The sequence below is a fragment of the Balearica regulorum genome, chromosome 5, assembly GCF_011004875.1.
Source record: "Balearica regulorum gibbericeps isolate bBalReg1 chromosome 5, bBalReg1.pri, whole genome shotgun sequence".
Taxonomy (NCBI): Eukaryota; Metazoa; Chordata; class Aves; order Gruiformes; family Gruidae; genus Balearica; species Balearica regulorum.
Genome location: NC_046188.1, coordinates 17614527 through 17641275, shown reverse-complemented (window position 1 = coordinate 17641275; position 26749 = coordinate 17614527). Strand labels below are relative to the sequence as shown.

Here is a 26749-nt window from a genome sequence, read left to right as displayed (position 1 = left end):
GGTTCTGAGCCTAAGACCACTGCTACAGGAATGCGAATGAGGTGTATCTCCTTTGTTTTCTGCCAGTTTTATTGCAGCAGGATTATTTCAACTTTCAGCATCATCTGAAAACTGGTTTCCTAATACCAGCCTCTACAGAGGATACAATAGTCCTGAGTAGTTTCCCTTATCTTTATCACTCACTTTGATATAACTATTAGGAGAACCTTTTATAAGTATGATCTCTTCCTACAGTGCTTATACCTCCTTTTTCCTGCCCACTCCTTAAGTTTCCTATTTTACTGATGTCTACTTGATAGTTTATAATATTAAGATTTCAATCTTGTCAAATTTCATTTGATAGCTAGAAGTTACAGATGTACAGATCTACTGTAAAAGTTATTTTCTTAAAAAGTTAAACTAGCTTAAATCACATTGCTGATACAGAAGTGCATTCCATTCTCCATTTCTCAGCTTGAATAAAAGTTTTCATCCCCCATCAGCAAGGCCTGAAGCAATTACAATATCCCATTATGTATAATACAGCCGCTAAATAGTTCAAACACCAACAAATGAGACAGCCAGCAAAGCTCCTGCCACCACAAGAAGTATTATTACTTCACCAGTCAGTGCTCCAACAGCTCACCAGAAACAGCAAAAGCCCTGGCCAGCCTCCATGTGCAGGAAGTATGTTATCAAGATTTGAGTGATCTTCAAGAATAATGGACAGAATTGGAACTCTCTAAGTCTAAAAATACTGACTTCCCTGCCTTCAGTTCTGTACACCAGGAAGCAGATACTAAAGACCCAGGACTACTGCAATTAAGTTGCTTAAATTTACCTTCCAATACCAAGATTACAGGCTTGGTGTACCCCCTTTGACATCAACTACAGAAATAATAATTCAGGTTTACAGCCTTGTTAACAAATAGGGATACTTCATAACAAGGTGGAATATTTTCTCCTCTCAACAAGGATCTCTTATATCCTCCCCCTGTCATTTACACCCAAAAAATGGATTATAGATGAAAGCAGATGAAGATCAGAAGTATCAAGATCAGGTATACATATTTGACATAAATAGCATGCTTCAATAATGCAATACAGCTAAAAGCTCTCACATGACTTTTCTTCTGTCCCTAGAAAACACAGATGCATTATCCGCACCTTACAGATGGAAAACAAATTCCTTTTCTTAAAAGAATTGTCAGCCACTGATAGCAAGATTCAATAGGCCTACACTGCAAAATTGCTAAAAAATTTTTTCTAACAAGGTCATATATTCTACAGAAGGACAGTATTACATACCTTGTGCAAGCATGTTAAACTCCAAGAACAATGCTATGTGATAAAGCTCCATAGCTTCTTCAGCTCTAGTCATGTTTAGTTTTCCTGCTACAAGAGCCTGAACTTCACTTAAACTGCCCACTGAAGGGCTGGAGTGCAAAACTGAGAGGTCCACCACATCTGTGTACATACAGTTCAAAATGACCTTAGCATATTTTTTTGGTATTATAGATTCATCCAATATAATTCTAGTTGGAGTTCGTAGAGTTCGGTCTGTGATTTCTTCACCAGTTCGTATCCTTCTCTGCAGCAAGTGACGAAAAAATGGAGATCGTGATGAAATAATAGCTTTGTGAGCTCTGAGCTCTTCATCTAGACAGTTTTGACTTCCACCAAAAGTTTCAACTAAGTCAGAGTTGGATGAAAAGCTAAGAACCACATCGTAGTAGCACATGTAGTCAAACAGTGCACGCATGTCAACATCTAAGGAATTTGGTGTTCCAAATTCTTCACTAAGCTGCACAAGAATATCAACATTTTGGAATCTTGAATCCTCCATTCCAAACTCTCCTGTATAAAGGTAGTGTAACAAGGCAGAAAACATAGGCATGTCTATGCCAGCTGTGTTAATATCCATTATTATTTCTGCCCCATACTCTGGTGAAGAAGAAAGCAGCGTCTTAAAAAATGGACATCTTGCTGCCAATATTGCACGATGCACAGGAAAACAAGTTTCTTGAAATATTAAGTCTACATCGGTACAATATTTGTACTGATAAAGTTCAGCCATGTCTTTTTGTAGCGTCCTTGCTTCTGGTCTTGCCAAATTAGCTTGTAGATAAAGTTCCTTTAAGGCTGAGGTCCCTTCATATTCTTCTACCAACGCATTAACATCTCTGACATCCCAGCCTGAGAGAAGTTCGCGCATTTGCTTGGCATGATCAGCAGATCGGCTAGATTTCCGACGCTTAATGAATTTCTTTTTGAGGGTGGCAAGGCCAGAGGTTTTCTTTTTCTTGTCTTGAGGTTTCTCATGGCCATGGTCAAGGCTATACAGCTTTGATTCACAGCCGTAACCTTGATGAGAGTAGGATGACGTCCCTGAAGGCAAAAAGGAAAATTGAACACATTTATTCTTTAAATTTTAAAGGAAGCTTCATAACACCCAAACGGTCCATCAACAGCTCTGCATGGTACACAGTTTTCCCTTCTCCTCAGATCAGATAATCCAACAAGTTGGAAACTTGACTGAAGCCTTTTCTGGCCATTAAGAACAAAAATTTTTTCTTCCCCACAACTACAAAGTTTGTACTTTAACTTACTCAATGTTAAGACCCAAGCAGTGCCAGTTGATGTAGCTCTGTTGTACATGGTACACTTATTTAAGCAGGAAGAGAACACTGGTTATAATGTTACAAGTGTCACTGTATTAACTACAGGAGGTGAAAAATACAACCACTTTAAAAAATTTGTATGATCTCAGTGAAACAGTAGCACCTACTCCCTCCCCCCCTTCAAAGTGTTCTTCAAATTCTGTTCTTCTAGCATTAGGTGTTTTTTCCACAAGAAAAGCATACCTGGTATAAGACAGTTATGGTAGTCACAAGAAAAAAAAAGAAAAAAGGAACACAGTACCAAAACATTAAGGGAAGCTGAGGACAATGAATTAATTTTTAACAAAAGTAAAAATCCTGTCATATATTAAACAAGTAATGCTGGAAGTCAAACACATAAAACAGGCTCCTTTCCACACAACTGTAGATGCTAATTTATGCATATGCACCATTTAAAAGAATATGTAAAATATAAATTTTACTGTATTATTAAAGATGTCATTTCATTGTATATTGCTCTGACCAAATTATACATATATTTTTCCTCCTTCAAAAGTCATTTATAGGGAAGTTGTGTTATGATCCAAACACATGATGAAATGAAAAATGGATTCCCTTCAACATTATGTGTGTTAGATACCTGAGCTGTTCTGCTAAATGAACCTTTGCTGACCGTCATTTTGAGGCTAGCTGCATATACAGTAACTCTGATAGCAATTTAGTAAGAAAGAGAAATTAGGATCTGCATTTCTCAAAGTAATGGAAAACTCAAGTAATGTTTTAGTAAAAGTAATTAAAAAGTATAGTTTAAACAGAAGCATGACTCATGTTAAAGGGTTATTTTCTAATTTAACTTTATTTACAGAATTTTCACTCTAAGCCAGATGGTCAAAAACATCAAACATGACAGGAAAATAAAAAGTGTACATAAATCCAACTACTACTTCCAGACAAAAGAAACAACCCAGAGGCCAACATTTGCCTCTGTGTGGTATACACATTAATAACAATCAGTTTCATCTGAAAAAGTATTTGTACATTTTCTGTTGGGATAGTTAACATGTTTCCATCAGTACACTTGTGTAGCTTCACTACTTGTCACCTTTTTTAGATCTTTAAATCCAAAGGACATCTAGCCGCCAGAGTTTTTAGAACCTTTTATAACTTGTTCTATCATTGCTCTCTCACAGTTCCATTTGTTTCAGGTAGATTTGATGCAATGCTGTTTTGCTATGCTATTTTGACAGTGCTGTTATGGGCCAGTCTGTCAAAACAGTTCTTTTAGTTACAATGTTATTTCAGGTAAGTATTTCTGGAACTTTAAAAGACACAGGAGCAATTCAGAGTTGTATTTGAGAGCACAGCAACTGTAGCAATCTAAAATTTCTGTAAATTGTTTTGCTTAAGCATCAGTAATTCTAAGTAACCTTACATATTGCCTTTTATGCCAAGCTAATTAAGAATCCCCCAGATCATACAACACAATGGTCTTACAATTCCTCTATTAGTGAAACTTTTAGGAAATAACTTTGTTTTCTTTGAGGAAAGACTTCTAACCATTTTATCCATGCTACATTAAATTTTGGTTCATCAGGCAACATGTTATTAATCATATTGATACTTCAAGATATTAAAAAAATCAATTTAAAAGAGAACAGCAGTAACTCAAGACAACTTCAACAAAGAGGTTGCGCAGCAAAATCCACCATAAAAAAATTCCTTCCATATGCTATACTAGGTAGTACAACAGAAAAGCAGAGATTCAATCTCTTGCTGATAGAGATAAGCCTAGAATCTCTGCTCTATTTAAAGAGTAATCGATTACATTTCGCAATAAAAGTATAACTACACTTTGGTCACTCTATAATAATAGATTCTGCTCCAAGAGAACGTGCCAGTTTATTTCTATTTGAAGTATTTTGGATTCTAATGGCAAATTTGAGTATGCAGAATATTCTCTTACATTCTGCTAGAGAAAAACTAGGACATCACAAGTCTCAATTTCTTCCCTGAAGGCTGCAGTGAGGTATTACTTGCACAGAAGTCACCACAAGATACTAAAACACCATCCAAACCTTTGAGTAGCTTGAGCTACTTAGAAGATTTAACTTCAGAAGTACTGCAAACAGTGCTATTAACCCTTACAAATAGATAAAAACCACCGCTATAAAAAGTGCCACCACACAACTGCTTTTTGCCAGAGGCAGAAGTAGAGACGTACTAGGATACCCTCTCTGGGTTCACAACAGCTGGTGGATCCATATCCCTCAAAGAATTTTGAAGAGCAGAGTCCCTTTTTGACCTGCCTGTATTCCTTCATAAGGCAGCAGTGTTAGAAGTAGGAAACAAATTTATTCCCCACTTCTACACTAAAAGGCACCAGTCTATTAAATGCTGTTAAAAAGCAATAGCTATTTCATGCCTCTAGACCATATCTAGCTTTGAACAGATAAATATTTACAAGGAACAGATGACTGCCAAGAGAAACTACTTGGGCACTTGACAATGAATAATGGGATCTGTCTAGTCCTCTGCATGCCTACACATTTTAAAATCTAATTATAGAGCTCTATTTAAAAATAAACATCTTGAACAGATGTACCACCCTAGAAAATGGTGTGAAATCCTCCTCCTGAACACTGTAGACAAAACAGCAAGGAGATGACTAGTTAAGCCTTTGCTAAAACAAAAGTTTTTTACAGTAAGAGTACTGCATTATTTTTATTGATTTATCTCCTCTTCATAAAGTGTAAGCAAATTCAGCATTAAGTCAACTACTAATTGGAGCTTATCCTACAAAACTACTGTGCCAGATCAGTTATCAGCTTTTAATATTCATCCTACATTTACAACGTAGGATGGTGCAGTGCTATTGTAAATCTAGTCCCCCTATTTCCATTTCTACTTTGGGGCAGTAAATAGATTTAATGCCTTCTATGCCAAGAAAAATAAATCCGTAAAAGTTGATTTAACATTAAAACATTATTCTGACAAGCGACGGAAGCCTCAGCTATCAATTTTAAGACAGATGTATTTCTACTGAAACAGCTACACAAACCAGTCATCCAAGAGCGAAGATGAGAAAGAGCCAAGCTGCACGGAGTGGGGAAAGACAGATGTATGTCCACGTAGCTAGCACACTCTACTAGCACTCTCATAAGTACCACCATACCACAAGATTTCAGCAAGAATTTTAACCAGAACACTCATTTGCCTTGCCTAAGGTAACAGCCACGTGCTTTCAGACCTTCCTCAAAAAGGTCTCAACCACAATTTTTAATAGGTAATGGGAATCAGTAAATTTATCATGACATACTACATAATGGGTTTCTATTTTGAATTTAATAATTAAGAGTATCAACAAAGCCTTCCATATAACAAGTAGACAGTTTCTGGGGAATTTAACAAAGCCTTTGGAACTCTCCCCTCTTCAAACTTGCTTAAAAAGTGTTTCAGTATGCAGATCTGCCTGCTTTCAGGTCTGTAAGGGTTTCTCTTCATTCAATAGAGGCAGATAAACACCAAGAAATACAGTAAGAACACTTTGGCTGTGATTTAGAAAGTATGTATATGAACTGGGACAAACCTTTTACTGCTGTTACTTATGATACACTGAAAATACATAAAGCCTTAAGGGGGACTTTACCAGCATGGATATCCAAGATATTAGTACTAAAAGTTCTTCCTTGGCATGCTATAACAGCACATGCAGAATTTTTAGCCCAGAGCACAGGTCTTTACATGTCAGTTTCTGGGCTGTCCTCTACTCAGATCTCAAAAGTCAGGAGCATCACAAAAGCTGAGACAAAAGAGAAAAATTACAAAGCAAGTCACTCTTTCCTCTGCTAAGGATATCACTATGCTTTCAGTGGTGCTTAAGAAAAGTAGTAACGCTGGTAGCTACTTATTCAGTGTTGCAAGTCAAGGCATAAAGGAGAAAAGTGTTTATAAAGTATTTATGTTATTTACTCCTAAGATCATTCTTCAGGCTGTCACGGTTGGTTTGTTGTTTGGGTTTTTTTTTAAGCAAAATTTATCTTCTCAGACTACCTTCTTTTAGATTCATCACATAACTATCTATTATTTATAGTGTGGCAGTACTTTGATTTACATTGAAGTCTTTTTGCATTAGACTGAAAAGTATATAAAGATAATACCTGCCCCAGTTATGGCTGGGATAAGAAAACAATTTAAGAGCACTTCAACTCACATTTCCAGTTAAGCAAGGTCCTTGCTTGTAAATCATACTGTTAGGACAACAGCAACCCCCATTCCCCATTTACAGGAACAGGAAAAAGGACAGAGAAAAAAAACTGTCTTCAAGACAGCCTGTTACTTTAACAGGCTTATCAGAGATATCCCTTCTAGCAATAGAAAGTAATTCACTCATATTAGACACAATGGCAATACTACAGTGAATATTGATGATCAAGAGTTTTATATGCTATAACGCAGTTTCACAGAAAATCTGAAGAAGAGTAGAAAGTGGTAGATAGTATTAACAGACAGCAACAGCTCTTGACCTGGGACAACTAGTATGCATGGTTTAATTATCAGAAGACTCCACTTTATTTAAACAACCTGGCATCTTTTTATTACCAAATAGCAGATCAACTCATTGCCTACATAGGCCAAACAGATACTGGACAGTACTGAATTTCATGCAGGATTGAGCTTGAATGGATTCAAACTGGTGACCTAGAAAATAAAAGCTCTGCATAACATTACTGCAAGCAAATCAAATCCAGTGCATACATAATCCAGCAAGTCACTTATGTAAGTGAAAAGATAACTGAAAAGAGTTACCTATGAATGTCTGTTGTGCCTGTGAATTTCCCCCTACCCTTGGGGAACACGAGTGAGGGTAGTTAGATGCATTAGCACCCATTTTCTTCAGTCACTCAGGCATGCCGCCTGCTGGCTCTTCAATGTATAATCCCATAATCCTTTATAAATCTTCAATCCCAGGTCCAGCATTCTGTTCCTCCATTTCTGAAGAACAAAACCACCAATAAATTATTATATTTTTCAGTAAGTATTATGTGATATAGATAAACTCAGCCTCCAGCACACAGTACTTTCAAAAATATCATTGTTTAGCCCCAACCAGCAGCTAACTACCATGTGGCTGCCTGCTCACTCCTCCCCCTCCCCAGGATGGGGAGGAGACTCAGAAGAAAGAGGTAGAACTCATGGGTTGGGATAAGGACCATTAAATAGGACAGCAAAGGAAGAGGAAAATAACAACAACAATACTTATACAGGAATATACAAAAGTAGCTCATACACTATGCTATTTACTCACTGCCCAGAACCCAGTGACCAGCTCATCCCTGAGCAGCAACAACTCCTCCCCACCACACTCCCCCTTATATATTGAGCATGACATCATGGTATGGAATATCCCTTTGGCTAGCTTGGGTCAGCTGTTCCTGGCTGTGTCCCCTCACAGCTTCTTGTTAAAATTAATCCTATCCCAGCTGAAAATCAGGATAATAAATTAAAGCCTCAAACATTTTCAAGATAGTTTAATCCTTCAAATAAAAAGCTAAAATCAAAACCACATTTTTTTCCAAAGTAATTTGTAATTTTCAAAAACATTCACCAATCAGTATAATAAACTGCAATAAGGAACAATATGGCTATCAAACTTTTAGCTAAAAAAAAATCTTCAAGTAGGAGTTGATCTAGACTAGATATGCTCCTTTAACTACACCAAGAAAGACTTTTCGCACATGCTGATACATTTACACAGTTATAAAAATCCCAAATTGAATTGTGGTGACTGAGTAAACAGAATAAGCCAATCCTGTTAGAGGTTGTATCATCACTGCTTTTAGCTGCATTGTGATTTCATGCCATTTACGTAGTTCTCATTCAGTCCTACTTTTCAAGTTTAGGCTAGTATCTAGGTTTAAATAGCAAAAACAAGGCATTTAAGTATCCATCTACTGTTTCATTAGGCATTTTAAAACATTTTAGGAAGTCAGGTCTGAGGAACTTTGAACAAGGATTCATTGCTAAGCATAAAACAAGCATATTCTAGTTTATTCCTGTATTAGCAGTGTTAAAATATTAATACCACAAAATGAAAGTTACCAATGAAGAACTGCCTACTGTCAACTAACCATGTGCCCCCATCCAAAACACAAACATGCAGATAAGAAAGAGTAATACAGAGGTAAGGTCTATAGCAAGAATTGTTTAGACTCTCTCCATTCAATATTGTGAGCATGTAGCTAAATTCTACCCTGTTGTCACAGGTGTACCTATATTTGCTACATGCTCCCAACTTTACCTCCTTTCTAAGTATGCCTCTGGCATGTTAAATTGGACAAGTAAGTGCCACAGAAGAGCATGTGTTTCAAGGAAGCTGCAGCACTGTTCCAGTCTCTTCTCCCTGCTTTACTAAGCTGTTTATTTTGGCATGAGGAGTTCAGAAGAAGGAGTTACTGTGACACTGGGGAGGTGAGATATAATTCTAAGTGGAGAGGCACACCTGGCCTCTTAGTCACAAATGCAGTAGGCAAAGCAGATCAAGACAGACAGGCCAGGAAGGATAAGGCTGCAAAATGCTGCAGGCATAGCGGTGGTGGGGAGCGCCCCAGGATTCGAGGGCTGGCTACATAAGGAGGAAGAGTAGAGAAGTGTTTGGAAACCTGACTTAGAGATGTGGGTATGTGAAAAGGTGAGACACAGACATGGGACCGAAGTATTATGGAAGCAGGAGAGAGTGCATGACTTCCAACCGTCTGATACCTTAGAACAAGGGTCCTAAAATCAGACCTTTTGGTATTTGTGGTCTATGACCTCAGATGTTTTCAAAAAGGAACCACAGCACCTCACAGTAGACATGACTACAGGCAGAACTGCTGCTGTAAAGAGCACATAGCCCAGGTCTGCCTCAACACGTCTCCAGCCTGCTGATCACTAGCTAAATTCTGCTAAGGCAGGAAACAACTGTAACACAGCAGCTTTCTTAGTATTACACAAGCCAATTTGAGCCAGTCCATAGACTTAAAATGCACAAAGAGGGAGCTCTCATGCCTGCGCTCCCTGGCTAGGTGGCAACATCTCCTCAATTCCATATAACCTGATGCTTTTCTTGAACTTGTCTCTACACAGATTCAGCTTGCTACACATTAGGAAACAAAAATAAAATACCTTCCTACACGAGTAGCGAGCCTGCTCAGGGTGAAGTTAGAACCAGAGCATTGCAAAATGGGCAACATCACACCAGCAAACACCAGTAAGTCTCAGACACAAGCTGTTGCACCAGTTCTGTCTTAGCCAATGCATGCACTCATTTTCTTTCTTGTGCAGAAATAGGATAGCTATTCTAAGATAATCAAATCCATATGGATGCAGACTTCTCCATACACGAAAAGCTCCACCGATTTAAGAAAAAACACTTAGAAAACAAATTTCATTATGACAGTGACACTCCAAGTGACTTGTGTACTCACACAGAATAATTGCTTAAATGTACCATCCATGTCCAGATGGAATTAGTTATATTCAGTACAAGCTTTGTGGAGATAAAGAGTCACCTTTCAGTTTGAATGCCAACTCTCTTGCAAGTAGAGGTCAGCATCCTGAGTAGATATCCCAACAACTTCCCTTTTCTCAGCTAAAAGTTGGACTTGGTTCATTTGGACAGAGTCCTGGAATAATGTCATTGCTATTCCACCTTCCTCTTCCGTGTTCAGCTCTGCTATGATAACTTGTCTATTTGATGTCTACTAATACTATTCAATTCTTCCTGACAGGGGAAAGAGACCAGGAGCTAAGTAAAAAGGGGGGGGGGGGGAAGTGTGGTGGGTTTTTTTTTTTTTTGCTAGGAAGCACTAAATATACATAACCAAGCCTCACATTTTAGGTTAATACCTTCCACATCCTAGTCAGCAACAAGCATGCCCTGGAAGATGGAAGAAAAGGGGTATATGCAACTGTTTGCAAAAAAATAGGATTTAGATTAACTGAAAACTGTAGACACTATAAAAAGTTCTTAAAATATCCAATATACAAAATTTTATTTGGAGGCTAACCACAAGAACACTGTTACACATTAAGGCCAGGTGAGTATCATGCAGAATGAATTCAATCACTACATTTAAAATATGTAAGTTAAGTAATATAGGACAGTAAAAAAGTTTCACATTAAAGCTGTACATATGAATTTATACAAATGAATATTTAATATACATATATAGTTTATATAAGTAAACCCAAGCATGCCAAGTTTTAGCAAAGGAGAAATTAAATGCATTTCAGCAGAGCAGGCACTGGGGTCAGTCATTTACAGGTGCCAAAACTTCCCATGCCTCCTTTCAAATTTAAGCACGCACTGCTTGGTCACATGTATGCCAGCTGACTTCCTAAGAGTATTTTGCATCTTGAATTCAAACACATCACAGTTCAGAAAGTATATTGTGCCCCATGACTCAAAACTAATCATAGCTTTAGTCCCACTATTGTCCTTAATCTCATGTATCAAGTGAAAGTACAGTCTTTGTATTTTTTATTCCATCACTAAATTTTACAACATAGTATTGTATAACCCATGTTGTATTTCCCAAACAATTTAAGCTGGCAGCAGTGATGAACTCTGTCCTGGAGGAAGCCCTGCCTTCCCCTCTTCATTCTCATATCCACTTTCCCTACTTTCTTTGTTCCGACCCAAATATTCCATAAACCAGATACTGACCCACGTTAAAACCAACCTAGACAAAAAAGTTCAAACAGTATCAGTTACCCAATTGGTTTGTTATGGCATCACATGAATACTTGCACCAGCACAAGTGGAAAAAGAAAGAGGACCATGGAAACAAGCTGCTAGAGCCAGGATTGCATCTTTTGTCAGAAAGGTGTACTAGAACCACTCAGGTATTTAGGGGCTTTTTTTTTTTTTGGTTGGTTTGCTTTGCTAGTGTCCATTTGAGCCTCTACACTAAACCAAGCCTACCTGCACAGAAGTCAGTCTTGCACATAACTTGCTGAGTTTAGTAAACATAAATACATCATGGTTACTGCACAAAATGCCAAATGAAGAATGCTTTTCCCATGGTGAAAGACAGTTGTAGAAAGATGAATGTAAAAATTGAGAAACAAGCCCAAACAATTAGATCTTTAGCTGCAAAAAAAGATTTCATCTTTCCTTGAAGAAGTTATCCTGCATACCAAAAGCTTCCCTACCAAAGTTTCTGTATTTCAGCTTAGCTGAAGAATTTTTTAAATCTAATTTTAGCCTCAGAATACAGTCATGGAATTTTTTTGTTTGCTTTAAGAACTACTATCAGGTGAACTTCTTGCCTTTCTGTTAAGAGTTTACATGTATCCAGGTAAGCATTATCAAAAGAAAACTAAATTCAACATCTGAAACAGGATCTCTTGTTGCGAGCAGTGATGCACACATGGATATGCGTTATAAATGTATACATGTACAGAGAAAAAGGGTTAAACTATGTCAAAGCTTGTTTAAAAAACCTGCACTGCAGAAGTAGTATATGAAGCATGTTACATGAAACCAGGAAGCTTTAGAAGCCAAAATTATCATCCCAAATGCTACAAAAAAGCACAGAAGTGACTTTCAGATTATACTGATACTCAGAACATAATAAAATTTAAAATAAACAAAAAAAGTTTTGGTACCTGAAAGAAGTTTCTCAGTCTTTTCAATACTTGTCACACTGAACCTAAAAATCTTAAGAACTTAAGATGACTTAAATCTGAGGTACCTGGGCCAACAGCCAGGAATTTCTGGATTAGGAATTTTGATTTAACAGAAAGTCTGTGTACAGAATGGACTTTGGGTAACAGTGACACTTTGTTTATAGTCATCACTCAATACAAAGGTTTCATGAAGTTTTCTGTAGTCCAGTGGGATTCAGTTAATATAAAGGGCAAGATGGGGAGCATTACAACATGTTTTCCAGCCAAAAACATTTCACTTTTTCCCCCTCCTCTAAAATTTTAAAGAGCTTTCTGTATTTCTTCCGGAGTTGTTGCCATAGGACTATGAAATAGCATAATACTAAGACCAAAGGAGGAAATCGTATCAAGTACGTACACATGATTTTTCAGGTTTTTCATTCTAAATTTACAAATAAATAACACCACAAGTATCACAAGCATACCTTATTCATATTTGCTTAGATTTCTATATACACCAAAAATGCTGTGCTATTTTGCCCCAACAGTTTCTTTCAAGTAAGAAGGAAGTGGAACTGTAATGCAAGATGATATGACAACATCCAGAATTGGTACATGGCGGGGAAGATAAAAACCTCCACCTTTAAAAGTTATAACCTCAGTAAGGAAATACTTCAATTAAATTTTAGCAAGTACAAACCTGTTTTCCTAGAGATTCGGTAGATAACTAAAAGAGAAAGAACTTGTGAGAATGGAGCCCTACCACCATCCCCAAGGTACATCCTACCAGCTTGCCTTAAGAACCTGAACATGCCTCCAGCAGAGGTCAGGTGACCAAAACAGAGCCCTGAGCCATCAAAGGAATTCAGGAACAATCCCATGTTCAGCAGCTCCCATCCACTGGGGAGTCTCCAGAGCCAACCCTGGCCACGCTGGTTGTTAAGCAGTATCACTACTGGAATTACCAGCCAGCAACATTGCCAGGGACAACTACTTAATGAAACAAAAGTTGCTTATGGTTGGAGCAACATCTGGTTGTTCAGATGCATGTTTACTATCTACCTCATTTTCTTACTATCCTAGTGGGGAAGGGAGCTCTCCAAGGAAAGGGAGCTGACATGAACTGATTATTACCTGACCAGACCCTCCTCTAATTACATGGACAAGGCACTCCGAGGTACTATATACTCACAGATTTTGCTGAGGCTAGAAGTCTTCAATCTCAAGAGCATACATGCTAAGGACTGAATGCATACGGAACAGAGTATCTTGAAGAAATTGTGTAATTGGTAAGTAATTCTCTGTTCAAAGGAAACAGCTGAAGTTTTGAAGGACTAGCTGATTATACAGCTTGACACACGTGCAAATCCACACAAAGCCTATTTTGACTCTTTTTTTAAATCCAGTCAAGCAATCAACCTTTATTATTATTCAAAATTATCTGGATGATAGTATCAGCTACATCTTACAGTTGAAAGGTTCTGGTTTGGATTAGTACTGCATAGATAATATTCTTCATGATTTGGGTTTATGAATCTGTTATTTCATGATTTACTGCACTGGAAAGAAAAAATCTAGTAAGCAAAATACCAGAACTTAAGCCACATCAGCAGTTACAGGCACATGAGGACAAGAAAAAGCAGATATAACTAGATCACAAAAGTGACTGCATTGCTTAGTGCTTTGCTGAGAATCACGTGTTCCAACTATCAAAGAACCCTTTCTTAAAGCACGAATTTTAAAGCACTTTTTCACGAAATAGTACACTTCTCTATTCAGTTATTTTAAAATGGAGGCAGCAAAAAAATTGCACCGTAGTCCTGGCTTTTTCTCCTTAAACTCAGTCTTATGATTCTCAACAAATCTAGAAATAAAAAATAGAATAACCTCTACCAATTTTCAACATGTCCTCTGAGGAATCAGAGTGAAAGTTAAGAAATATATTCAAATAGAACAAGTATAAAAGGTTTGTAGTCTTGAAGATAAGTACACTTCAGAAAATGAAAACATTAAGAAGCATTCTAGCAGTTGAAGAGACACAGAACAGAGGAAAAAACCTCTTTTCGATGCTGTCTTTCAAACTGTTCAAAGTAGGATTTTTGATGATCAACAAAGGAATTCAGAGTATTATGTAAACGTGTCACATCCTAGAAGTAATGTCATCAGCAGGGAACAACACGTCAAATCATTAACAGCACAGTAGAGGCATGGAACATCAACATATTTTATTCCTCTAAACACAAAAAAAAGTTACAGCACCTAAAAAAAACCCCAAAACACAAAGCACACAGACTAAATGAAGTGCAGCAGTAAAATCCTGCACAGAACAGGAAGTTCCTCCCAAGCGACCTAAATGTTTTCATATACCGCCAAATGAATCTTGATCTCCGTACATCACTAATCCTTCCAATTGGTTGCAAGCACCCACTAATTTACCAAAAGTCTATTCTGATTGATGATACTCACATGAAAGACTTAACTTCCTGAAGTTGAATTCAAAACACTTAGCAAAATCAGCAAGAACTCACTTACTGCCCTCTAGGACTCTCTTGAAGAGACAGCATGTATTCTTCAATGACTTTCCATTTTTTAGAAGTTCACTTGAAAGGAATATTATCTGATTGAGACACAAAATGTCATTAAATCTACTTTGTAAGAAAATCAGAGAAATTCTATCCACAAAATCTTTATCAATATCACTGAACAGAGTAATTAGGTATGAGCATACCCTTTTACAGGGAAAATGAGGATAATTCATTCTAGCCAGTCTAGAATTGTAAAATATTCCAAAATATGGCAATATATTTCAAGGAGTCTAAAGGTTTTTCAAAAGGCCTCTTCTGAGCAAACAAAAACATGCTTTTGTTTAAGAAAGGCAAATCCTCTTTGGCATAATAAATATGTGGACAAATCAGTTGGTTAAGACAGAAAAAGGAACCTCTAAATTACATGAAGAGTACCTCTAAAAAAGGTCTGATCTTTTTTGTTTTGAAGTAGTCTGCTCCTCCCCCCACCTGTGGAGCAGGGCAGGTAGTCTTCAGTTTTCAAAATTCATATGATTTTATTTTATTTGGGATCTTTGGGGGGCACCATTTCATCAAGAAAGGGAATTCCTCCTCTTGCTCAAGCTGTGACCCAACCACAACACAAGATGCTGTTTTCAATTAGCAAGTCTACTAAGACAGGGAAATCTTGGCTCAAACCCCAACCATATGGAAGATCTGTCTCTGGATTTTAGCACTGCTGCCTTCTCACATCAAGTACCACCTCAGTGGGGTATGCCCTACAGTCTCTGTGTACTGGAGACATTTTCCCTTTTCTCCAGGCTCAATTATGTCATAGAAAGTCATTTACTCTGAACGAGGATCTGGGAGTTTCCCGTACATAATAGTGCTTCTAAATTCACTGCACAGTTAAATTTGCCACACTTCCTCTCAGAACATGTTTCCTCTGAGAGTATATGAAAGTTACTAATAAGGCAATCCCAGGCACTATGCTCTGTACCCACCTTAAGTAAGCAGCACCTGTCCTCTCTTATGACTTGCTATTTTCAATTCACCTTCAAAAAAGCACCCTTTTGATCATGCAGTTTTAGTTCCGTTATTAACTTCCACAGTCTTAAGAGGAACAGTAGTATGACACTGCTTGGGGTTTTCCCCAACAATAGCTCCGGTATTCCAATGTTGAAGCAAACTAAAAATCTTGGACCCACGTACTGATCAGCCTTCTCATATGGGTGAGCTCTGTTCATAGATCAGTTTACTGACTGCAGCCCAAATAAGATGACAGAGGTAATCAACTCATCCTGCCAGCCAGTCATTGTATCAGTAGCATCATCATCCTATGGCATTCCTGTTGCTTGAAACCATTACCGACATCATTCCTCTTTACTTCAGTGTTTCTGCATAGTCCTCTTTCTTTCTGCACAAGCTTCTGAGCTGCTTGGTGACAGAACAATACACATCTCTACCTCCACTGGAAACCTCTGCCTGTGGCTAAAAAAGCTATTACCAATATTGCTATATACTCAAAACAATTTACTCTACATCCCTCTCCTTAATGTACCACTATTGTTTTTGTTCTATATGCCATCCTCTCCAGGAATCCTTTTGTCATCACACACCACCATTTCACCTATGCAGCATTTTCTCTTTGCTATAACAAAGGTTTGAAGTATCCAGTTGCTAGCATCATCTCTTATACATTTATGACTAATGGATTCATCTATTTACAACAGAAAACTGGAAGGTGGAACATGGAAAGGCACAGTAAGAATTCAAAAGGTTATCTAGTACAGTCCATTTCATGAGGCATATCAGGAATTTTATTAAAGAAACATTGATTTTCCTCGTTCAAGAAAGCATTAAGTCACAGTCATAAAACTGATGCATTTCAGCTACAGTTTAGTTTCTACAATAAGAGTCACAAGCCACAACAAGTCTTGGATCCAACCAAAACACAATTCCAATCTGGATTCAAACTGCATTATTTGGTGCATGCAAAGACAAGTTGGTTCACCGACACTGTGGTTCCACACACATTCCTTCAGCGGCAGTGCTCACCTCAGTTACCACCACCATCTTCCCAAAGGTCCACATCAGGCTGTTCTCTCCTGCAGGATTTTTCTCTCCAGTGTAATTAGCTTCCTGCACCAGTTTACCAAATGACCCAAGGAACATCACCAGAGGAGGGAAGAACAGCAAGAAAAGGCTGCTTGCTCTCAACATGCCATTTCACTAATGCTCAGTTTGCACAGCCTTCAAAAAATAAATATTTCCAGTCTCACATACTCATTACTACAACAGAGCTGTCCCCTTTCATTCTAGCGCACATTTGGGAAGCCACATAAATCCTATCAGGGACCTGAATGGACCATGTTTGTTTTCAGCTGATCCTCTGGTGTGGCTGTAACAGCCACTGCCCTTAAGTACAGCAGTGCCGCTATCTTCCTTCAGTCAACTACCACTTTCAATGTAAACATCTTCATGTAAGCAGGCAGCTCTAAGACCACTCTTGCAAAACACTATTTCTCCTACATAGCTCTTAAAATTAACAGTAGGAAGAGGATTACCTTCAAATTGTCTGCAAAGCAACAGCAGTCCTAGCAGAAACAGGCTATTTACATAGCAGTAACTACCACCAGGATTCATCAGGCAGTGCTCAGTGTATCTAGCTAGCTGACCTACTGTTTCTTCTTTGTTCTGTACTTCTGCTCTATATTTGTACAGTTTGTTTCTCCCTTCAACTAGGCTTTGATTAACACCCCTTAGATAGCAGTGATTACTACTGAAGAGGTGCATGAGAGTTGTTGCTTTTTTGAAGGCTTGGAAGAATTTTCAGAGACAGAATATACTCATTCAAGTATTAGTCATACAGGGAAAAATACAAAGCCAAGCCTATGTGCATTTTAATATATTCCTTTTAATCCAGCAAATTCCCCCGTCGATGGGGAGAAGCTAACAGTGCATGCAGGACTCCCTGACCGTCAGCTCTTCACAGGTACATCAGGGTCATCTGTCACTACCATTGATGTAAAACTAACAGGGAGCTGTACCTTCCCCTTACTCTGCTTCTACAGCCATGGGGTTTTCCAGCTTCCCCTCTCACTACATACAGAGATTATATGATCACAGAACAAGTCATTTCAGATGGCTGATCCATCACCCCACTGCTGGAGGGGGTGACAGGTAACAGGAAAAAGGGAATTCTTGCAGACTGGTCTGACAGCTACATCTGGAACAGGAACCCACAGCTGTCAATATGAAGAGTGCAGACTATTGCTATTAAACTACCTCACTGCTCCACAAAAACTATACCCTTATAGTCATTCTTTTCATTCTGAGCTCAGGCTCAGCCTCAACAAGTCACTCTGGCCCGGCCCCAGGCACACAGGCAGAGCCCTCCTTTGCAGCCCTGTTTCTGAGGCTCAGGTTTCAGTGTTGACACTCTACCTTTTCCCCTTGTCTCCTAACAACATCCACAGTCACTCCCAGGTCTACTTTGCTCACTGAAGCAGGCAGCAATACAAAAGTCAAACTGGAAAATTCATCATGCTCGGTATTTATACAACAATTGACTCATTCGAGAGCTTGTAAACTGGTTATGGACTGCTGCCACCCTGAGCAAGTCTGAAATTCCTGGTCAAACCCACAGGCTGTTTTCCTTTTATTCATATGCTTTTAACATACAAAAAAAACCAAGTAACATGGTGATCTTATGCCTGATTGTATAAATCAGTTATCTCCATATATGCTAAGATTTTAACAGTTATTTAAAAGCTTGCACATTTAAAATATTTCTCCTTTGGTTGGGCTTTTCTGTGTGGTCAATTTAAATTCATTAACTTCAGTGGAAAATTTTAAGAGCCACACTGACTTCAACAAGTAACATTTATATCATAACATCTGATGCCAAGAAATCCTTCTATGCCATACACTTGAAAGATCTCAGCCATTTTGAAGACAGGTATTTTAGTACATGCTCATAATAGCATGTACAGTAGCTAAATACACTAGTATTCAACACTTCCCCTCACAAGCAAACTGTAGATACTTCAAGCTATCAGAACCCTCAAAAGTTACACCAGTAAGTTTAGCTTCAGTAGTTACCATGAGTAATACCTACATTTAGATTCCATGCAAGTGTAGCACGGACTAAGTGCTTGCAAACTTTGAGATGCATCCTCCCCCCAAAAAATGAAATCAATTTCAAATGAAACAGAAAACATACTTTCTCAATGATAAAAGCAATCAGTTAAGGAAGGAAAGGCTTAGTCGGAAAATCAGTCTAGTAGTTAGTCTACAATTAAGTTGGAGCTTTGTTTACATTTTCCCCTTGGCAAGAAAAGGAAGTTATGTCTTCCAGATTTCCTGCAACAAGCTCTCTCATTTCTAAAGCATTCATTTTTTGTCCTGTAACATGAACACGCAAGTTTTACAGAACAGTCAAAGGAGCATTGCACATGTTGACATAACACACTGTTCCTAAAAACAGATGCACCAATCATTTATGCATTTAATTCAGCAATATCTACACATACCTGATGTACGCATACTTTTTAAGACTGCAGTTGAGAGTTTGTGGGGTGGTTTTTTGTTTAACTATTTGCAAAAGCAAATCTGCCCTTTGAGCAGGCTGATGATGTATCTTAACTCTTCCCTCTCCCTACGCAAGATTTGAAGCTTTTCAACATCTGAAAGAAATAGATTTTTTCAAAGAAATCAAAGAAAAGTTTTAGAAGGAAATTCTGCTGGACTGTACTAATTAGAGGAGATACTCCATTAAAGCAACCTTAACAATTCACAAGATGTTTAAATAAGCATTCACATTACTAAGTTCACTAGTGCTTAATACAATTCAGCCTTGATGCAGGTAACACCCAGTCACAAAATGTGTCATTTTCTAATTTAATTTTCCAGGCAAATAAGTTGGCAGCTAAAAACAGAATGGATGGAGAAGGGCAGTAGATCCCTAAGATGGTGGTAGTTAATCCAAACAATGGCTAAACTCAAAAGAGTTGGTTCAAACAGCAATGTAATAAATGACTGCTGCTTAGTGTTTTAGTTGGGCATGTTTTGTGACCCAGTACTTGCAGAAGATGCATGTGATCAGTGGAGCTGCAAAGTATGTTTGTGTGTGCTCACATGCGTTTTAGACTTTAGTTTGGTTCAGAGAAGACTTCGTTCTTCCTGTCAAGCAATGACTACAGCTAACTGAAATACAATCAAATTGTTCGTATTGACATTTTAAGTTGAAGATACCTTTGTCAGTCTAATGCAGAACTTCTAGGAAATTTTTGAAATAAGTTTACTGTACTCCAGACACTAGCATGGTAGAAAAATGCCGAGTTAACAAAATGCACACTCAAGACAGGAAGTTTTGTATTAATCAGTGTAGCAATGGCCTTGATACTGAACAAGGAAGAATTTAAGCTGTGTCAGTACTTCTCAGCTCCTGAAAGGCAACATATATTAGTGGTGAGCTAGATGTAAGCACTATAATTCCTACAAAGGAATGTATATAACAGCACAAGGAGTTGCTGGTCAGTGTCATCGTGAGTCCCCACACACTCCCAATGTCCGTGTCCTCTGCAGTTTATTTTCATGAGTGATTTGGGGATTTAGCTTATCTAAATTTCAGCTAAGAATGTGTTTACTGCCTCAGATTCTCAAATCCCAACTTGTCTGACTTTTTTTGTCTAGCCAAAGATAACATTTAAAAGAATCATTTTCTGTCTGTCTTTTATAAAAAGATACATGATTTGTATCAGAAATTACCCCCTGCTTCTTACTTGGTCATTAAAATCTCTGTAGGGTTTAGTCTTTTATTAAACACTCCTGGAAGTGTGCATTTGGACTTGAAATGCCAAAATATCCTTCTAGCATAGTAAGGTTGTCATACAGTATAAGATTATCCCCTCTCTAATAGTACTTTGGAGTTCCAGACACAAACCCAAAGACTTGCTAACCACTGGTAAAGTGACTCCTGGATGTATTTCTGCATTGAATCAAAGCTGCTTGTCTTTAACTGCATTTCACCAAGACATTCAATGCTATATCCTAGACATTTAATATTTAAAGTTGGTTTTCAGGCTTAAATTACAAGGTTTCTGAAAGTGACATCACTCAGAAGTACAGTCCTAAAGCAAACTTTCCAAAAGATCCATCTAGTCAAATACTACTCAAGGCTTTTTCATTTTAAGGAAAAATCAAATTTGTTCTATCTTCTTGTAAGTTTCTCAAGACATTTTAGTTTCTCTGCTGAGAAGATTTAGTACTGCATACTTCCTCAGTTGATTATTGGTTCAAAATTTGCCAGTTTGGATTAACCACCACCATCTTAGGGATCTACTTCCCCTTCTCCTTCCAAGTGTAAAGTGGCTTGACAATTATCCTGAGAGTTTTAACAGATCACAGACACGTCTTCCAAATTAGAAAGGAATCTTGCATACCATTAACTAGCTTGATCTCTCTCTAAAGCACTTCCCACTAGACAACACTGAAGATTTGACATGATGAAGAATGCAAGGAAAAAAAAGATTAATCTTAAAAGCTGCAAGTTAGCACACTGAAATAATCCTATATCAAAGGGGACAGAGAAGAAATGAAGAGGCTCTTTAAGAAGGGAATGGCTGTAACAGCAGCACTAGAAAGATTTTTTTAAAAGATATTTTTAAAAATTAAATTCTACCCTTTACAATTTACTATAGTGGACTGGAAACTGGATATGATAGGTAAGAAAAGCAAAGAGGGACAGAAAAAGATTCCAGTCTTTCTAATACAGGAAGAACTGAACTTACAATGAAGTTTGAGTGATGTACAGAACATACAGTATGACCACTGAATTCAGTCAAGATTTGAGGACAAAGATCAAGTAAGATTTACATAATGATCAGACATTTTACAGATAACAGCTAGTATAAAATGTCAAGTTCAAAAAAATAAAGCAAGGTCTCCAGAAGATACTTCTGAAACTTAGAACCTGATTTAGGAAGATGTTACCCTCAAATATTATACCCCCAAACCTTACTGAAAGTTTCTTTTTCTTAATCAGTTTTGACTGCTGGGGGGTTTTTTTGTTGTTTTTTTTGGGGGGTTGCATGTTTTACCCCTCTGGTATAACATGGTAATTCCTATTTTTCATTTAGAGAAGTAGTTTAAACCCACCAATGGCAGAAAATCCCCAAGAGACTGAACAAGCATCTGCAAGCCTACCAGATGTTAAAGGACACATTCAGTAGTGTTTGGTGTAACCTTGCACAACACTTAAACTCAAATCAGATTTAAGTTTAACTAAGTATATAGTTATATAATTCAGTCCAACACACTTTAGGTAACACAGTCCCACCTCCAGATCCCCTTTACCTACCTGACCTTGACTCTACATAATGCCAACAAACAAACTTTCCATAGCACTGTGACGATCTAGATCGGGGATTTGATGTGAAGCTATTTTGTGGTTTAGTGATTTTTTTTTTCCCCCCCCTCCAGACAGATTAGTTTCCTGCAATACTTCAGAGTGAAGCCATGTAAACAGCTCTACCAATACAACTGAGGGGACTGTGCAGAAAGCAGGAAAAAGCAGTCCTGGACTGCAAGTGATTAAGCAGAGAATGCAAAACTAGCATCGGACTTCGCATCTGCAGTCCCTTCTTGATATACGTCAGGCATACTGGTAAGCCAACATACGAAACAGCATTCTAAAAAAATCCACAACAGCTTCTCTCCAAAGATTTAAAGATATATTGACAAGCCTTATTCTTGAAAGAACCTAGGTAATGATACAGAACTACATGACTCACTGGAAGCTCACCTAAGACTTGACTTGCATCTGAACTAGGATTCCCAGTCTCCACTGCATGCACAATAACATTGGTGCATCAGTTTTCCAGACTTGTGTGAAAAAGTAGTAAAAGCCATTGATCTGGTAAGACAAATCAACACTCATGTAAATATGTTCAGAAAAACCACACAAAAAGAAAAGTTAGAGTTAAGACTGAAACTAGCAGTTTTATATCACGATTTGCCATAAGAGCAATCAGATTCTCATTAGTATTATTATGGTTATTTCTTCTTAAGAGCAATGTATAGAACTCGTTTGATTAATGTGAACTACATGCAGTCCATGTGAGATGTCCCTAAGATGTTTTGATTCACCTTTTTGTCTCAAAGGCTGCCAGCCACAACTATCTTTGTCATCACTGTGCAGCCAAGACATGAGAACACACTCCTCTCCTTGCATGTAATCTGGTCTATCAAGACCAAACTAGCATCAGGGTGGCAGGAGGGGCAGGGCTAGTGTCACACCTCTTCCTGTGGTCACCTCGACACCAATGCAGCCGGCAAAGCAGGACAGAGGAAGACATCGTCCAAGCCTAGAATTCATCCCCTACAAGCCTCTAAGTTAATTGTAATCAATGACAGCTGTAAGCCTGACATCACATATGCAGCAACTGGAAAGGCCACTTCCAAAATGAAGACTCAATATTTTAAGTCTATTCATCAAGCTCTGACAACCTCACTGAATTAAATTCAAACAGCTGGCTACAAAGACAGCATATTCTACTAAAATTTAAGAATGAACTACATACCTTCACAACACAGAGTTTTGAGCTTCTCAGACAAGCTTGAAAACCAAAAGGCAGGAGGAAAAAAAAAAAAAATCACTATGACAAGTCCATGCAAGTCTTTCAGAAGACCTTATAAGAATAATTCTATTCTTTCATGTATGACTCTTTGCAAATCAGTCAATGCCAGCTATAAGCACTACACCACTACTGTATCTATGACTCAGCAAGGGACTCTGGACATATGAAGAAAATTGACTTATATTAGTAAGAGGCAAGGATTTTTAAAAAGCCAGCAATTACAACAAAGCCATAAAAAATGATCCAAGATGATTTGTGTCTGTGCTCCTTGTATATTTAAATATACAAAATGAGATAAGAATGTCAAACCCATTTATATATTGGCTAAAGTTTGAAAGCAAGTAAAACAATGCTTAGTGCATCTGAGCCAGAAGACAAATGATTCAACAGTTTTTTTTTCACCTCCAGTGAACAGAAACAAACACTGACTACACTTTATACATAAAATACTGAACTCCATTTCCAAGATTACCTGTATACAGTCCAACTATGGAAGTCTAACTTTAATGCTAAATAAAAACCAGAGCAATCAGCAGCTTCATGTTGTAACTTAAGACACAAGCATTATTCACTAAGACAGTCATCAGAAGTTTACATATAAGCATGAACAGATAGCAATGTTAACACAATATTATTTAATGCAGCAAAGTAGCAAGTTCCTAAATGGCTCAGTTATGCTTTGGTCCATCAGCTAAGACTAGTTAGAATTAAATTATTCAAAGAAGGAAGAAAACATCACAAGCCATACCTTTCCAATACGTTGTCTTCATCCAGGTATTCTATAAAGTAAGTACTCAGACCTTGTCCTTTAAAGACTAGCCCACAGAGTCTGTACATTACTAAAAGACACTTGTTTCACACCCTCAAAAAAATCTCTGTAGAATTAATTTTGTTATGCTGGCAGTAGACTCTTAGTCAAGAGGGGGAGGAGGGGAGAAAGGAAGAAATATTTTCATTCATTTCTTAAGGCAAAGGTTCAAGTAGAGAAGGATCTAACAGGAATTCCTCTCCCTGCACCTCCCTGTGTAAAGAAGTAAAGAACTAGGATGAAAGCGGTCCACAGTTTTCATATGAAACAATAAAGGAGAATCTTAGAAGGCTAATCTTCTTCCCCAACATCTTTCAGACAAAGAGGGTAAAGCTCTAGTTCATCAAGCTTCTTAGTGCTTTGAAAAAAAGTTATGAGCATTAAGAATTTTATATCCAAGTTTCTATTTTTATTTTCTCCATTTCTAAGTGAAAACAGAGCATGCAATATGTGGTAAAACCTGAGGTAACCACATCTCAGTGGTATATCTGCCAAACACTTTAGATTTGTGTATTATGTTACATTGATCTGGAGCAAAGGCTCAAGCAATGCTACATTCCCTAAGCTAAATTCTCACACAAATAAAGTATTATTGTATCAACACATACTTTATTTAATCTTACTATCATATTTTATGTTAGCACTTGACATGTGTGTCACCTTTCACCCAACAGCCTCAAATGGGATGGTCAGGGAGACTAAGTAGAAGCACAAACCAACGGCAAAGCACTATCCCACTGGCAGCAGGAATATTCCAGAGGCACAAGTACACACATCATTACAAAGCTCTCCAAGTTTCTCCAGGAACACCACGGTAACACCTACCTGAAGAGGAGCAAGAGGACACCCCACATCCCTGGGCGGCAGCAATCGCAAGGCCACAGAACTGCCAAGGGACGTGCTGAACGGCTGGGCACACAAGCGGGAGCCCCGCAGCCCACAGAGAGCGAATGCAGCCGCTCTCACACCAGCCGGGCACAAGGAGAGCACCGCAGCAGCGGGAACACAAGCCCCGCACCGGCTGCTGCGTGAGGCGGCTCCAACAACACACCCCCCCCGCGAGGGTCCGCAGGGAGCGATGCCGGGGCCGCTGCCGCCCAGCGCCAGAGGGCCACGCCGCCCCGGGCGGGCAGCGCTCTGCAGGGGAAGGAGCATTAAGGCAGGACCCGACGGCAAGAAGAGGCAGAGACGAGGCCGCTGCCGGTGCTCCGGACTAGGGACCCCTGCGGGGTGAGCCTGCCCGCCCCCGGCAGCGGCACCAGGGAAAGGGCCGCTCCCCGCGGCGGGAGGCCTTGTGGGGCGCCGGGGCCCCGCACCTCAGCCCCACCGCAGCGGCGGAACCGGCAGCGGAGCTGCGGACGAGTAGTAACGAGGCGGGCGCGGGAGGAGCCTGCCCACAGCCGGCGCGGGGCTCTGCCGCCTGGCGGGGCGCCACCCGGCCCCAGCTCAGGTGAATCCTGCCGCGGGGGCGTCGGCGGTCTCTCTCTCGCTCTCTCCCTCCCCGCTGACGCCGGGAGCTCAGCCCCCCTCCCGGCCCACGCTCATCGCGCGGCTCACCCATAGCGCCTCACCTCCGGCAGCCGCTTGCTGCCGCCATGCTCCCCACTCAGCACCGTCTGCTCCCTGCCAGTCCCGCTCCGGCCGCCGCCATTTTAATCCAGAGCCCCAGACTCGGCCGGGCAGGGGGAGCGGGCACGGCGCCTGCGCAGCAGCGCTGCGGCGCCCGGGCCACGTGGTCCGCGGGGAGCGGGGCGGAACGCGGGTGTCCCGCCCGCAAGGGGCGGGCCGTGCCTGAGGGAGCGCCCGGCGTGGCGGGGCGGGGGCTCTGGTGGCGGGTTGGAGTTCGGTACGGGGAAACTTGTCACAGCTGTGGCGTGGGAGGTGGGGAGAGGGGCGGCGACGTGCGGTGGCATCCATGCCAAAGGGGAGCTCACGCCTCGGGGGCGGGGGCCCTCGGCAAAGCTACCAGAAGGCGTTACTCCGGGAGCTCTCAGGGTTTTCAGCCAGCCCGGGCTTCAGGGACCTCACCGCCGACCAGCAAAATGGAGGGTGGCCAGGACTAGGCGGGCAGAGTGCTGTGAACCTGCCCGAGCGTGGAGACGTGCCGGCCCGCAGGCCTGATGCCGTGAGGCAGAGCCGAGGCCGGGCCCTGGGGAGGCCGCAGCCCAGCGTGGCCCTGCCAGCAGCCCCCTTCCCACAGGAGCGTGTTGTGCTGTGCATGGCAGATCTCATGAGTTTGTTATGCCCAGGTACAGAGCTGTCTGCAGTGTAAGTGGTTTGTCAGCACACCTTCTTTGTCCTTGAGACTGACTTAAGCTGCTTATATTAAGCATATGTTTAGCTCCTTGCTTTGCCAAACTGCTACGAGCTTGTTACAGACCAGTCACAGATTCCAGTTTTATTGTTCATGCAAGAAATATATACTGTTCACCTGGAAACAAACTCCCACCACCTTCCCTGTTTCTATTAACCTCTCTCAGCATCAGAAATCAGTATTTCACACATCTAGGTGAAAGTAAGTGCCAGCAGTAAAAATGCTGGTAG

The 26749-nt window shown here is 39.7% G+C and overlaps 1 protein-coding gene across 4 annotated transcripts in view; it reads right to left on the bottom strand.

Moving 5' to 3' along the window:
- Positions 1-25937, bottom strand: part of BTBD7 (BTB domain containing 7) — a 53960-nt gene extending 28023 nt beyond the window's left edge. For 3 of the 4 annotated variants that reach the window (XM_075753653.1, XM_075753655.1, XM_075753656.1), the window contains exons 1-3: positions 25777-25937; positions 7407-7592; positions 1288-2367 (exon numbers count right to left, since the gene is read on the bottom strand). In XM_075753653.1, coding sequence (XP_075609768.1) covers positions 1288-2367; positions 7407-7488 — 1162 coding nt within the window. In that variant the 5' untranslated portion in view covers positions 7489-7592; positions 25777-25937. Of the gene's footprint in view, positions 1-1287; positions 2368-7406; positions 7593-14717; positions 14741-25776 lie in introns of those variants that run through there. The other variant, XM_075753654.1, reaches the window with a different exon arrangement.
- Between the last annotated feature and the right edge of the window lie 812 nt (positions 25938-26749).